Genomic DNA, 16,111 nt, shown 5'->3' with positions numbered 1-16,111 from the left:
GGAAAAGGAGTGAAAAAACCTTCTGAATCAAACAGTTACCTCTGTGGTTACCAAGTTTATTTAGGGGGAGTGCTAAAAACTCTGTTGGGTGAAGGGTGGCAGGACTGTCCTACAGAGTCTCAACAGAGTAAAGGAATGGGTTTTGTGTAGGCCTCTGGATTTATAAAAAAATATTTTAAATTTCAAGGAGAGGAAGCATAAACTTGAGAAAGAGTCTACTAAGACATAATTTTGTTTTTTGAGAGAAATTTTGTGTTAAAATATCATTGCTAATGCTACAATGAAAAATGGACTACAATGTGCTGGTATGCTGTATCTAGAGCCTGTAGAAGAAGATGAGAATTTTCTGTTGATGTGCTAAGGGGGAAGAAATCAGGAATGCTTATGCCATTCTACCTACTTAACAGCAGTATGTGAGGAACTGTTTTACGTAAAGACAGCTTGGTGTGTAATATCTGTTTGTGCATAATTTGGGGGCCCTGTGAAATGATCTGCTGTGTACTGGAAGGTTGAAACCGTTGTCCAACCCCCTGCCATGGGCAGGGGCACCTTCTGTTAGACTAGGTTGCTCAGATCCCTGTCCAGCCTAGCTTTGAGCAGTTCCAGGGATGAGGCAGTGATGTAATCAGACAAAACCAGCAAAAAAAAAACCTTGTAAATGTTGAGCAGTTCCATAGGCCTCTTTTTGACTTATGAATTATTCTGTATAACAGGATATGAATAATAATACAAACAAGGGGGTGGGGTTAATGTTCTGAATTTATGTTTTAAAAAGTATTAAAAAGTTTCTTTCTGGAACCTGAGTTAAGTTAATGCTGGTATTGAGTTAGAGAAAATAAAACTCCTTGGTAATACAGATAATCCCAATCAAAGTGTCTCCTTTGGGGAAAGGGCATAGGAGATACACATAGGAGATCCAGCTGGGTGTCATTCTCAGTGTTTTCTTCTGTTCCTGTAATGAAAGGGCTGGGTTAGGGTTGAAGAAAGACATGGAGATACTGGTGCTGTCTGTGCTTTTTCCAGTTTGTAAACGACCTGTGAAACACAAATTTGTGATATGGGGCAAGATCTTGTGTGTTTTTGGTGGAAAAAAGGACTGTGTTTTTTCTCTTGCTGCTGGATGGCAATAGATAATGCTAACTTAAATTTTAAATTTTTAAGAAAGAGGCCGGTGAGCAAAATTTATGCACATTGTGCTATAAAATGTATTTACAGTTTCATAAACTTCCGTTTCTTATAATGGTCTTGAAACTGCTTAGAGGAAAAAAGGAATTAGCTGTGCTCTTACCCTGTTTCTTGGATTGTCTTTTCTCAGAGACAGGGAAGGAGGTGTTGTCATGGTTTTGGACTTCACTGAATTGTGAAAGATAAGCATTTATTATTAGGTCTTGCAACACCAGAAAAACACAATCAAATAAAACCACCACCACTGAAAGTTAAAACCAACAAAAAACCTGAACAACAAACCCCAAACAATCCACCCAAAAACCACCACAACCAAAAAAATGATGCCTCTTTCAAGCTTGGTTGTTTATTATCTAACAGTGATTTGGGTAGTATTTATGGTAAATATAATAAATATAAGCTTTACCTGCATATTTGTTTAGAGATCATTAGATCAAAACTACATATTGAGACAGAAGTGCCTAAATTAATATTGGTTTGTAATTGAAACTAAAGAGTGTGACCTCAGCACGAACAGTGGCCTAACTAGGTAACATCATGAGCTCTCTCAGCAGTCTGTAGAAGAAATTATGTTTTCAGAAACTGTAATACTCAAATTCAGAAGTCTTCTAAGTTTGAGTTTCTGATTTTTCTCTTTAAGTAATTGCTCTTCTACCATTACATTTTCTGTGTGCATGCACAAATATTTGATTATCCCTTGGAGATAATAAAATTTTGCATAAAATATGAATGTTTTTTAAAATACTAAGTTGAAGAAAATATATTTAGCTTTTTGAAGGCTATATTAAAATCTTTCAATTTTTAACAATCTAAAATCAAAATTAAAACTAATTTAGTGTCAACATTACTGGAATAAGGCTAGTGTGCTGATGTGCCTACCCCATAATTCAGTCTGAAACTAAATTTGCTCTTCAGTATCTCAGTGAAATTGTTGGAAAGTGATTTCACACTTCATCTTAACTAAAACATTGTTCTTCTTGAGGGAATATTTCTTTGAGCTGTGAAATTTCTTCGTCAAAAGCACAGACAATCTCAGAAATTAATGGCTTAGAATGATTGAGACAATAACAATAGTTTGGGAGTAAAATTTTGAGAATGGACTATCTACTGGCCACTTTTTCAATCCTAAGAAAGAATTGTTTGTGCCACAATGTTGAAAGCACCAGATTGTTTCTTTGCCTAGTATTTGAGCAGCTACTGAAAAGTGTTAGTTATGTGTTATCAGCTGTGTGGAGTAACCAGTTTGTTTTATTGGCTGGTGTAAACAGATGGATTGGTGAAAGTAACTCCTCAAGAGAGTGGAATTGGGAGGGAAATTAATTTTACTTTGAACTTGAATAACTTTGCCTGCTGGATGTCAGTATTGGGAGAGAAGAGAAGGGAAAGAAACAGCTCTGAATTTCCTTATTTTATTTGTTTTTCTAAACTTATCCTGGCTTTGAAAAGTCCTTATGGAAACCATTTACTCAGAAAAGAATGAGCCCAGTGCATTGTGCCTTGCCATGAAAAAGGAGGTGGTTTGTTGCAGCAGCAACTCTTACTTTAGTAAAATATCTTTCATATTTACAACAATTAAAAAAACACCAAACCAAACACCAACCTGTGGAGAAGGAAAAATGTGATTTCCTGGAAGAAAACATAAGGAATTGTGTTAATACACTCAGTTACTAGATTTTAAAAGCAACACATTACTAGTATGTTTTGTGACCTGCCTTGTGAGCTGTTCTTTGTTTCCTGCCAGGTGTACTCAGTAACAGTGTGCAACAGTTCCTCTCCTTTCTAAGGGATTTTATGTGGTTAAATCTTTAATTTTACCTCTTTCTTTTACATTCATTGCAAATGTACTATCGGCTATTGTTCCTATAGTGAGCAATATCTGTACAGATATGTGGAGATTAAACTGTTTAAGTCTCTTGGAATTTCTTGCATGTTATTACATTAGCAAAGTACATTAAATTGGTCTAACTATATCTGGTAATGAAATCCAGACTCATGTTCAGACAAAATGGGGAAGCACATTTTTCGTGTGCTTTCAATATTCAGGAATCTTCGGGAGTACTGAAAACTCTTAAACTTTTGTAAAGATATTTGACTAATGGATTTTTCTTTTGGTTTTCTCTCTGCAGGTTCGATCTGTGGATGAGATGAATCATGAGTTTCAAGCTCTTGCCCTAGAATCTCGGGGAATGGGAGAGGTAATTATTGAGGGCTGAAAATGCAGTTGGTGGAAGCAAAGAGCTTTCTCTTAAGAACAAGTTAATTGTTTCTGTCTAAGGTGAAGAGAAACTAATTACATTTAGAGAATGTTGGGATTGTTATTGACTGGTTCTGCTGTTCTGTGTCATTCTTGTTAGATGAGTGATAGTTCTAGGGAAGTGAAAGGGTAAGTTTTTGTAAGAGTGTACTATTCTATGAAAAGAGGCATGTTTTCAGTCTCACTGTATCTAAGCTAGTGGAACTTGCTACTCCTGAGAAGCCTGGGAGACTGGGATTTGGAAAAAAGGTTTGGCTCCAGAAAAATGAACTGGCATACCCAGCAGAAATGTGTGGTAATTTACTATTTTTTCACTGGTAATTACTCCTTAAAAGATTTTAACTAGGCTGAAGAGTGCTGTTATGTAATTTAGCTGGAGGGAAGAGGGACTATTTCTTTTGACTGATTTGATTTGTTTGGGTTTTTTTAAGTCAGTGTACTTTAAGGTTGGGGGAAGGAATTTAAGAACATGAAGGATGACTTGGCTCCTTCAAAAGCAGTTCCCTGAACTGTTTAGAAGGTAATTGACAAGTGTTAGGGTTATTTGCCCTGACAGGAACCTGGTAAAGAAATTAATGTTGAACTAAGATCTCAAATGTGGATCCTTTTGTCTTGCTGGGTATTTACCTAATTCAGTTGATGGTTGAACCAGTGACAATATTGCAACCTAACTTTCTTAAAATGATGGTAGGAGTCTTTATGGAAGCCATAACTGCTGATGAAAAATAAGTGCTGTGCTCTAGTTGCTGAATGTTTCTGAGCTGACACATGGGCATTCCTACGTGATTTTTTTTTTTAATTTTAATGAATGAAGTATTCAAGCAATCACTTGGCTTTTCAGCAATTTTTGCTTCATCCAGGATTGTCTTTGAACCATCTCCTATTTGAAAAAAATAATAGATGGAGCCCTGTTCTTTAGAAACCTAAGTAGCCACACTGCTCCCCTCCCAGTTCTTAAAACTTCTTTTGAAAAGTAAAAGTGTTAGTGAAGTATCTGTGATAGTACCAGCAGTGTGATAGAGTGGATGGGTAAAATTCATGGTGGTATTTGGTCTTTTGACAGCCACAAAGTACTGTAAAGATTGAAAGCTGTAAAAAGTGAAAGTGAAGGATGGCACAAATGCCTGGGAATTAAATTACAGTATATATGACTGTTCATACCAATCTTCATTTTAGGTTATCTCAGATGGAGGGATGTATTTTCTGCATGATTAGGATTCTGTTAGTTTGCTTTCATGGCATTCTGTGGATCTATAAGGATGTTTTAAAAAACCACACACAAAGAGTCAGAGTTTTGATCCTGTACTGCAGCATCAGAAATTGGTAGTCAGTTGTGACCGTGCACTCACCAGGTTATTTTGTCTTTTGTTTCAATGGTGTCTTCCAGGTATCTTGAGGTAATACAGGTTCCCATAGCTAGGTTGACTTACTCAGTAACTTTCTTTATGTATTGCACAACAGTAAAGTAGTTCTGGGATACATTCCATGGCTGTTCTAATCTTCCTTTTGATTATAGCCTTCTAGAATATTAAAGGAAACATCCTCATAAAGTAAGCTAGAATTGGTAGAGGCTCCTACATGGTGTCCTCCATATGCTTTGAAAGGCATGAAAGAGAGGTCATGTCAAGTGAGCTGTTTCTGGCTATTGGGAAATGATTCTTTATTTTCTCTGTCTGCCAGAATTTTTCTCTGAACTGAAATTATTTTCTTTTTCATAATTCTAATCTTTACTGATACTTTTCTTCATAGCTGGATATCAATACTTGTCATTAGGAGACTGTTAAGTCTGTTGCAGACATCTTTCTCTAAATGTGTTTCACAATTTTAGCTTGGTTAAATTGTTACATTGGTTATTCACAGATGATGCTTCTGGCTCCATCTCCCAAAATCTATGGTGGCCTGTAAAGTCACTTTAGTATTCTGAAGAAATAAGAACACATGGTCCTGTTTCTCTCTCAGCATCTGTTTGCTATATCAGAGCAAGCCAGAATGGGCTGCACGACTTCAGTGTGACCCACTACCGCCACACAAAACTAAGTGCCAAACAGAACAGAAAACTAAATCTTCTTTAGATAATGTCTGTTGGTTTAACTTACAGGGTCGAAGCACACAGAGTTCATTTTAGGAACAAAGTATTCATTTCTAGTGTCCAGACTTCTTTCAGAGAAATTTAGCTGAGACGTTCTTTGAGCTCGGTAGGAATAAGTTGTGATCTTAAAGATAAATTTTAAAAAATAATTTAAAATTCTTCACTCGAGAGTCAGCAATGGAGACAGTGCAGTTACATATCAGAGAGCTGGTTAGGAGGCAGCATGAGCATAACTGCTTGTTATTATTTGTGTGTAGTAAAGGGCTTTGTCTTTGTCTGGCAGACACCTAACAGGGATTAGTGCTGGTACTGAAAAGGACACATTTAATGTACTTTTGGGAGAGTTTAGTGAGAAATACGACAACCTTCTCCATTGTTCTTACTTATAATTGGAAGTATCTTTGTAAAGTTTGTGGTTTATTACACTAAATGCAGAAAATGTTGAGGAAAACACATGCTATCAAAGAGTAAAGCACAATGATTTTAACTATTTGTATTGATTTGACATGACTTCTAGATAGTCTTTTTCAGTAGAACTAATCAAACACATTGTTTTTCCTGTCTCTTTAGTTTTTCTGAAAAATACTTTTATTACTTGAATTCCACAGTTAAAATAATTGACAACTGATAGGGCTGTTTATTTGACAATCCAAGACCTTATATCTGCATTTAAAAAGAGCATAGTATATGTCATACCCATCTCTCAAAATGAATAATAAATCTAAATCAGTGGCTCTCAGGGAATTGCAATATTGTTAACTTTGTAAAATTGCATTTATTTAAATATTTGAAGGACTTTGTTGTGTAGAAGGTTGTGAAGATCATTTCAGTAAATCTGTTTGATCTTCAGTAGTTTAAATTTAGCCTCTCAGTATAGATCATGCATTATGTTTTGTGTTAAAGATACTTTATATTCTTTGTGTACCAAAGTACATGAAGACTGAAAGTAGTTGAATTTGTCTGATTGAAATTTGAGAGTAAGAAGTTAAAAAAAAAAAAAGGCAAACCTCAAAAAACCCAAAACAAACCTTAAAAAGCCCACACAAAAAACAACAGCAGCAAAATCTCCCCCCAAAACAACTTGTACTTTTGCAGTATTATTGCTTCTTTCTCCCAGGGGACAGTTTTCCCTCTCATACATATCATATGAATGAGTTTTGATATCAAAATCAGTATTGCAGTGTCTTCTGCTCTAAATTTGCTTATTGTTCTTAACTCTGAGTTGTCTAAACATACCTGTCTGATAGTAGAATTTACTAATTTCTGGGTTAGCATACTTCAGGTAATTCTCATTTTATGGCACTTGAGATATTACTAGATCTGTTTTATTCTGACAGGGTTGTGTTAGGTGGTGACACCTTCACTTAGGTGTTTCAAAGCTCTCAGCTGGACACATATTTCAAATTGGCTTAGACAGCATTTAAAATAAAATTATTGCCAAAAGCAAGGTTTTGTAGATAAATGCTTGCTTTCTGTTCTACCACTCTCCTGCAAAATGAAAATGAAGTAGTATTGCAAACCTGTTAGAAATAGAAAGATAAAAAAGATGTGTATATTCCATAGGCAGATTTGGATTCTGTAAACTTCTCCTTTTAGTTGAAATGCAGTTGTAAGATTCCATTAATCTGGTTCTCTGCCTTCGGATGGCTAACTTCAGACCTTAAATTTGAGGTAAACTTACATCTTGCTGCTCACAAATTATGTTTGGTTGACACCTGGTGGTGATTCTACAATGCATTTGGGAGTGGGCATCTCTGTCAGGGCAGATCACAACAGTACAGCACTTCTTGTAAGCAGAACATTCTCCTGTAGATTTGTTGAGCTTTGGCTGTTTATCAACCTCCCACCTGAATCCTTTTCTGTTAATGAATTTCTGTAAGGAACCCAGGGATTTGAGGTTAACCAGTCAAAGACCTTCATTTCTGGTAAGAGCTCTGGGCAGCACAGAAAAACAGCAATCCTTAATTTGTCCAGAGGAGCTCTTGTCACCTCTTGTTGCACTGTTAATGCTGGGGCTGCAAGTGGCAATCTTATCCACCTCCTCTTGAGGCTGTTTTCACAAGTGCTTTCGGTGTCACACTAAAATAATTTTTATTATATACTGACTCCTGTTACTAGTTTCATCGAGGCTCATATTAACCAGCTGTGAAGTTCAGAAGGGCTTTTTAGTCACTTAAGTTCCAGAAGAAGCAAATTTCCAGAATGTACTCATTTATTGCAGACAGCTTCATCAGATTGTTTTTTTTTATCATTTCAAAATTTAAAACTTTAAAAATTCTAAATACAGCATTACGCAGAATCTGATGGATTGTGCAGCTTTCTTTTTCCCTACATTTTGTAAGTTGTTTTCACTTTACTCTCTCTTGATGTACCTTGTAAAGTACCTATTCTGTCTAAGAATACAGTTTTTAGTTACATATAGGGAAAATATGACATGTAGAGTTTGGCAGTTGTACTGTTACTGATAGGAAAAGATACAGGAACAAACTAGTAAAATCAGAGCAAAAAGAATGCTAGTATTTGAGGAATTCTTGTTTGTGTGATGCTTCTGTCATGTCACACTAAGTCTTTTTGTTGTTGAAGACAGTACAAGAAGTGATACTGATCTAACATGACACCTTCTGTTTTACAAGTAGGAATGAAAAAAACCATGCATCTAAATAACACTGTTGGTATGTGGAACTACACATGTGAAATGTCACAGATTTTTAACAGCCCTGTGGTCTAAAGGAGCTGACTTGCTACCATATGTATTAGTCACTTTCTAAAATTTGGAACATGATGCATTTCCAAGTGAAGAGAACTTCACAATGAACTGCAGCTCCTTCTGGTTATCACAGTATTAGTTAACAGCCGAACTTTTGAGTCTTTGGCAGGAAGGCACTGTTTGTTAAAGTTTCTGAGAAGACTGTCTTGACTTAACACTGGGATTAATTTGATTTGCTTTTTCACAGCTACTTCTGTATTCTGTATTTCTTCCTCATAACTTCAGAATCTCAATACTGTTGGGGTTATTTTAGTAATTCCTTTTTTACAAAAAAAGAGGCAGAGCAAATTTTTACAGGGGCAGCTAGTGGTAGAATGAGGGAAAGTGGTCTTAAATTAAGATGAGAGAATAGATATAAGGAAGTAATTCTTTACTGTGTGGGTGGTGAGGCACTGGAACAGGCTGCACAGAGAAGCTGTGGCTGCTCTATCCAGGGAAGTGTTCAAGACCAGGTCGGATGAGGCCCTGAGTAACCTGCTCTAGTAAGTGGCAATCCTGCCCACGGCAGGGAAGTTGGAATTAGATGATCTTTAAGATCCCTTCCAACCCAAACCGTTTTGTGATTCCATGCTGCAGAACTAATTACTTGCATATCTTCTTAATATCCTCTTGCTATTTTTGCCCATCTATAAGCATATTTAAATAAAACCATCTTCTTTTTTAACAGCTTTTACCTGCCAAAAAGTTTTGGGAACCTGATGATTCAGCAAAAGATGGACAAAAAGGGATATTCCTTGGTGACGAGTGGAGAGAGACTGCATGGGGAACTCCTCGTAAGTGATTGCTGTATATGTACAGAAAAATCAGTCACGATTGCTGAATGTTACTCAAAGCAAATTTTGTGACTGAATATTAAATTTTATTTTCCTTTAATTTTAGTTGTGAAAATGTAAACTGCGTGGTGATTGTATTTCAATAGCACTTTTTGAAACTTTGATTTGGAATTTTTAAGTTTTTTTTTTTTTTTTTGTCCTAATATTGCTGTTGTAATGAAATACAGAAACATTACAAGCTGTATTTTAAAAAATACTATAGTTTTATTTGTTTGTTTTTAACAGACCATTCTATGTCCCAGCCTATTATGGTACAGAGAAAGCCTGGACAGGGTTTTCATGGAAACAGTGAAGTAAATGCTGTATTGTCTCCACGATCAGAAAGTGGTGGCCTTGGAGTGAGCATGGTAGAATATGTTTTAAGTTCCTCTCCAGCTGATAAATTGGATTCCCGGTTTAGGAAAGGAGCTTTTGTAAGTAATACAGTGTGTTAAGCTTGCCTGGTTACCTGCTATGGTCTTTGTTACATGGTTATATTTTCAATTCTCTTTGTCTGTTTTTAATTTTTAACTCTTTAGAAGGAAATAGTTGCTATCTGTCTGTCTTCCTTGGTTGGAGGGGGCAGAAGAGGGAAGTGGTTTGGGAATCTTAACTAAATAGCTGTCTTAAAGTGCTTTCCTAAAAACTTTAATTAAAGGTAGGAAAAAGACTGCAAATTGCTTAATTTAAAATGTGTGATGAGCTTTATTCTAGATCTTCTATGTTTTCATGCGGGTTTGTTTTGTAACTGGATGTTTTAATTGTATAATATAAACTTTTCTCTAATTCAAAGTGTTACTGCTTTAACAGCACCGCTATAGTTAAGGTTGAGTTAGCTCTTCCATTATAAATCTTGGCATTCCTTTTCATATTTTGGCAGTTATTAATTGCATGTGGTTGAAACTTGATGATCAAGTGACCCACCAAATGCAATTTCATTGACAACAAACTGTTTGTGTTGTTTACGTGCACTGTAGTGTAGAATTAGGTCACCTTGTGGTGCTCCTATTGTGTTCTGTTCAATATTCAGAATCAAACAGATTCTTTTTCCTCAGGGCACTAGAGATGCTGAAACAGATGGACCTGAGAAAGGAGATCAGAAAGGCAAGGCTTCTCCATTTGAGGAGGACAAAAACAGAGATCTTAAACAAGGAGATGATGAGGATGTTACTAAAATAAATGGCAGAGGTTTGCCAAATGGAATGGATGCCGATTGCAAAGATTTTAAGTAAGCTTTTAACTGTTTCTCAAGAAGACAAGCATGTCTCTTAAGGGCATTATTACAGTTCTGGTTTGTGTGTCAGCTTTAAACATTACCCAGCTGCAGACTGATTCTTCCCCTCTGAAGTCCTCCCTTTCCCACTGTGCCACATGTTTCTTAGGATGTCATTAATGTGTGTGTCACTTCTCATGAGACAAACTCATCTTAACATAATAACTATTAAAAGTAAATGGGTACCTTCTGAATGTGGTGCATTAAAGAGGGATGAAAACTTTAACCCTTTTAATGTCAAACTAAATTTCTTTCTCTCTCTGCTTCTTTTTAATACTCTTTTGCATCTAAGTGTTGTAGAGAGTCCTACAGAATTTTAACTTTCCTTCTGATATTGCTAGTAGATACCACAGCCTAACATAACTAAGCATTTCCCCATAAGTCTTTATAAAAGCCATATCTCTGACTAAGGTGGAGCAATGTATTTTCCTATTCATATAATTAAATGTCACCCATGGAATGGTTTTGCGGTTTGGTTGTTTTTGTAGGGAAAAATAGATTGGACTAAGCTCAAGCTTTTGAACAGTGAACTCTTATATGACAGCACAGCCAGTCTGTTTTTTTTTTCTAACACTAAACTGCATTTTAAATTGGGTACTTTTTAAGGGCTGTTCCGTCTTTCTTGAATCGCTGTGATGCATTTGTGTCATACAGAAGAATTAAAAAGATAGAGAACTAGAGTGCTGCTCATAAATTTGTATTAATGTGATGAACATGACCAGATAGTTGTGGTTTCAGTAGTTCATTACTGAGCAAGTATATTAAAATGCATGTTTGAATCCCATACGTAAGTATTTCTTACCCTTTAAAAAATGTATTTACCTGAGGCTAAAGAGGGATTCTTGAGGTCTATATTTCAAGACGTATCATTGAAAATAATACAATTCCAAGCATACCAGAGAGCTCACATTGGCTCCTTTCAGTTGTGTACTGCAATATACGCAAGAAACAAAGTTACTTTCATAGTTACCCATAGCAAATGCAGAATAACTTCTGTCCTGCTTTTCTTTACCAGTATCTATTTCAATTTTGAAATAGGTGTTTGTGAAGTACCTTCTCTATTATTTAAAGAGAGAAGTTTTTGAAAAATACACAAATGCAAAAAAGCATCCAAAGCCAGTAAACCTCTCAGAAAAATGAAAAAATAAGGCCATCTAAATGAAATGGGCCATATAAAGTGGTGGTATAGAGCCCTCCAAACTGAGGTTTATAATTGAAGTATTGACACAACTTTAACTATAGCAACAGAACAGCACCAGTGTAAGGAGCAACCTGTTATTAGCTAACCATAAGTATTAACAAAGAAACTTCATCCTGTCCTCCTCATTGTATTTTTATTGTACTCGTAGCATTTTTAAACTAAGTATGTACTGAAATAACTGCCTTTTTTCCTTTTGTTCTTCACTTTGTTAATGCTGTATTTCACTTGGGAAAAATAGGGAATATTAAATGGCTTTAAACTCAAGTTTTCAGCAAGACATGGTTGCTTGCTAGGATACCTAGATGGTAAGCCAGCATGTTATATACAATCCTCATGAGGTTTCTTTTTACATTAAAAAAACCTCTTGTCAAAAACCTCTTCCTTTCTTTGACATATTTTGTCCAGAGTAATAAATCATACAGTGTTGCTGCAATAAACTCCCTAAAAGGCTGATTTCTGGCTGTACAGACTTAAGTGTTGTTATCAGCTGCTACATAAGTGCTAGTAGATTTCTTTGCATTAGTCATGGGCTTCAGTGAGGAACAGATACTTTGGCTCTGGAGCCCTGAAGAGGAAGCAGAACAGGTAGTACTGAGGCTGTGTTGCTGACCTAGAATTAGTAGTTCAGCAGACTGGTCTAGTACTGTACTGCTGGAATAAACATGGGTTCTTCCTGCAAGATGGCATTTGGTATTTGAGCCCAGTTTTCACAAGTAAGACCAACTAAACTTGAAGTTCTGCATTTCCTGAGAAAAAATATATAATCATAAAGTTCTGCCAGCACAGTAATGTTAGTGGATCATAGATTTTCTCACACAGCTCTTTCCTAGAATTTAACTTAGATTTTTGCCAGTAAAAATTGATAGTCTAAACAATATGGCCTCCCACAGAAGGTGGGTTGCCATTCAAATTAAGGTATCCTAAATCTAACCAAATAGTGCTGGGAATCTCTTTAGGATGATACTTTGTTGACATCTCACCTCATCAGTTTGCTTGTAGGTGTTTATAGGTATCCAAAAATATCTATCCCCTGTAGACTGACAGTCAGATGAGAGAACAGTTCAGCTTTTATGTATAATACTGTATCTTTGATGCTGTATATTTTGTTCAGGGTTATATTAGGAACACTTTTTCCCCACCAGTCATCAGTGTAGTAGTCTATTAAATGAGTTGTGTAGGAAATGAAATGTTTTAGTTACATGCTAAGTGAAGTGGTTATTAGTTCATTTTACTCAAGGTAAAAAAATATACTGCTTGCTTTTCAGATTTGAAAAATGGTTACTATATTGTATGATTGTCTTATCCAGTTGAAATTATGCTGTGTCTTTCTCTTCTTTGGCATGAAATGCCCTTAGGCATTAATTTTTTTTAAATTTCTCTGTAGTACATTTCACATCACTACCAAAATACAATAAAGAGACAGCCCAAAATTCACAAGTGACCACAGTTCACTCCATTTGACTCAAAACAGCCTCACAAATCAGTTTTTTTTTCTCACAAGTAATTTGAAGAGCTCTGTAGTCAGTCTTAAACTTACAAAAAAGCAAAACTATGCTTTAGAGTTAAATGCATCCTTTATCTTGAGCCATCAGTGCATGCTGGTTGAAAATTATAAAATTAGTCTGTCCCTTCCCTTTGTAAAGTCTCTTGAGTTCAGAGCTGCTTTGAAAGTAGAAATACTGTGCTCTGTCCATGGACAGCTTTATTTAAGACTGAAGAGTCTGTCTTAAATTCCTTCTGAACAGTCGTACCCCAGGAAGTCGACAAGCCTCCCCAACAGAAGTAGCTGAACGCCTGGGCCCCAATCCCAGCACCACAGAAGGATTAGGTCCACTTCCCAATCCTACAGCCCACAAGCCTCTGGTAGAAGAATTTTCAAATCCAGAAAATCAGAATCTAGATGCCATGGAACAAGTTGGTCTGGATTCTCTACAGTTTGACTATCCTGGCAATCAGGTACAAATGGACTCTTCAGGAGCTACTGTAGGACTTTTTGACTACAATTCTCAGCAGCAGGTTAGTAATGGACTGTGGAAAATTGATCCTTTAAGTTGTTGATTATCCTCTTGATAATCATTCATTTCAACATGCAGTGCATTGAGTATTATTTTGTCTGTGACTTAGTCAAGGGCAAATAACTGTATCATTAATCTAGAAGAATATTGTTGCATAATTTTCTAGTTTAGTAACTTGCTATTATGGAAGCTTGGTTTGACATAATTTTTTTCCATAAACAAATCCAAGTATATTATAGCTCTGACTTTTGAAAACTCAAATGCATCTTTTTTTTTTTTCTCCCCAATAGCTTTTCCAGAGGACTAATGCTCTGACTGTTCAGCAGTTGACAGCAGCCCAGCAGCAGCAATATGCACTGGCTGCAGCTCAGCAGCCACACATAGGTGAGGTTTCTGTACAATGCAGCAAGTCCCTGACAAAGTGGGTGTGTTGTTTTGATAGACTCCTTTCAATTTAGCCAGTCTTCTCATTCAAATAGATACTGATCACTTGGCCCATTGCAATGGTTCTCATGAAAACTGCTCAGAATGACTGCCTATGACTGTACTGTCCTTAGTGGAGGTCTTCTGTTGTAAATTTTCCCCTTTGGACAGTTGTATACAAAGAAATAAGACTTATATTTGCTTCTGTAGCATAGCATTTGAATGCTGGTGAGAGTAAAACTTAAAAATGCTTACTGCTATAAGTAGTGGTAGAAACACTAGCTTTATATACTAAAAACCATTATGCAATTCTAAGATTCTATTGCAGTTTAGTATTTTTAGTAATCCAGTTAAGAACCATTGTACAGTAGAATTTTGAAATCATACTGTTGTGTTGATGGAGTTTTAATTTTTCCTTGTTAATGGCACCATTTAAACAGCTCTTCTTGCAGGTACCCTAATGAGCTAATTCTTTAGCAGGATTTTTTCAGTGCCTTTAGTTCAGCGAGTTAGTTAAATACATCAAGTTCTTTCAAGTGCTGCAACTTAACAAGGAGCCTTCATTTCAGTGACAGCAATTTCATGTTCCACTGTGGAGAAGCTGTTGGTGTTTAGGGGAGGGAGGTTGGAACACACATGGAAGCAATTCCTAGTTTAAGGAAGGGATGTAGTCGGGATTTAAAGATTTCTACCCTCTCCATTTCCAAGAGGCTGTTAAGGCGTGTACACAAATGTCTTTCCTCTGTGAGCAAAAAAGGTTTCTCAGGATCAGAAGGGCAGGCAGAAGTAGGAAGCATTTCCAGTGACTTGTGTCCATGCTCTCCTGCAAATAAGTTTTCCCACCAACTTGTTGTTTAGGTAGGTGGTGAGGTCTGCTTAGACTGGAATCAGCAGCCTATAGCTGGGATTGAAAAGTGGCAGCTCTTGACAAATACAGGCTGAGAGCTGGGAGCATGGCAGATTGAGATGTTTGTGTGAGTCCACAGGTCCTATCTTTGACTTCTAAACTTTGAAGAAGCCTCAACTTAGGATGAAGTGCTGGATGAGTAGTCAGCTGAAACTCTTCTCCTTAAAATGCAGCTTCTACTCATGTGCATATTAATAGAAATTTATCAAGAAATATTTGAAAGGAGGTACATAGTTTGATGTGCCTTGCTTGCTGCAACAGTTGCTGACTCAGTGTTGGATAAAGTACATGAACCCGACTGGGGAAACTCTGGGTAGTGATGCTTTGTTTGCTGCAGTTTCTGCAGTTGTCCCCTTCCATTGCAATTCCTTTATCAAATTAGGATCCTTGGGAAGTAAGATTAGCATCTCATATCTGGCTGTTTAAAAGCTAGGTATTTGACTTAAACTATCTGGTTAAATTTTTTCCTAATTGTCAGTGGAGAGAGATTTTTGTCTCTAGCAGGTGGTTTATTTCATCTGGCTGATTCACTTCACACACTAGATGACTTGTCTGCTACAGATTTCCTTGCAAGATTAGTTTAACTTTCAGATAGTTAAAGTTGAGCAAGATAAATTCCACTTTGAATAATCCCTTCTGTGTAAGGATGGATAGATGCATATGAGATAAAGCTCCTTGGAGTCTTACAAAACAAAACTAAGCTGTTAAGCCTTGGGATTAGTAAGAAAGGACCGATGAGAAGACATAGAAGTGTTGATTTCTGTTATTATGTACCTGGTCTTAAGAGCTTCCAAAGTACGAGCAGTTCTGATTTTAACAGATAGGCTGTGTGATTTGGGTGGTGTGAATATGATGATGCTTGCTAAGAATGTTGGCTGTAATGAAGCTCTGTTTGTTACTGCAGCAGGCGTGTTCTCCGCAGGCTTGGCCCCAGCTGCTTTTGTGCCAAACCCATATATTATCAGCGCTGCTCCTCCAGGGACTGACCCGTACACCGCAGCTGGATTGGCTGCAGCAGCTACCCTAGCAGGTAACTGAACACTGGGAAGTGTCTGTCTTGATAATTCAACTGAACAGAAAGAGGAGAAGAAAAAGTGAAATCTGTCCTGTTTATTCTCTGCAAAGGTAGTTCTAGGAAGAAGAGACTTGTAAAAAAATGAATACTGCCATTTTGAAAATTCTTAC

General features: G+C 36.6%; 1 protein-coding gene across 13 annotated transcripts in view; it reads left to right on the top strand.

Annotated features, from left to right (window-relative positions):
* The window catches only part of PUM2 (pumilio RNA binding family member 2), a 75,953-nt gene that overhangs the window by 26,281 nt on the left and 33,561 nt on the right, over positions 1–16,111 (top strand). For 8 of the 13 annotated variants that reach the window (XM_050972460.1, XM_030236525.2, XM_050972461.1 and 5 more), the window contains 7 exons: positions 3,312–3,380; positions 8,963–9,068; positions 9,354–9,541; positions 10,163–10,335; positions 13,327–13,597; positions 13,887–13,980; positions 15,831–15,956. In XM_050972460.1, the coding sequence (XP_050828417.1) occupies positions 3,330–3,380; positions 8,963–9,068; positions 9,354–9,541; positions 10,163–10,335; positions 13,327–13,597; positions 13,887–13,980; positions 15,831–15,956 (1,009 nt within the window). In that variant the 5' untranslated portion in view covers positions 3,312–3,329. Of the gene's footprint in view, positions 1–3,311; positions 3,381–8,962; positions 9,069–9,353; positions 9,542–10,162; positions 10,336–13,326; positions 13,598–13,886; positions 13,981–15,830; positions 15,957–16,111 lie in introns of those variants that run through there. The other 5 variants (XM_050972459.1, XM_050972458.1, XM_050972457.1 and 2 more) reach the window with 3 other exon arrangements.

This window comes from Serinus canaria, chromosome 3 (genome assembly GCF_022539315.1).
Source record: "Serinus canaria isolate serCan28SL12 chromosome 3, serCan2020, whole genome shotgun sequence".
Classification (NCBI taxonomy): Eukaryota; Metazoa; Chordata; class Aves; order Passeriformes; family Fringillidae; genus Serinus; species Serinus canaria.
The sequence above is the reverse complement of the archived record's forward strand: the minus strand, read 5'-3'. Positions and strand labels throughout refer to the sequence as shown.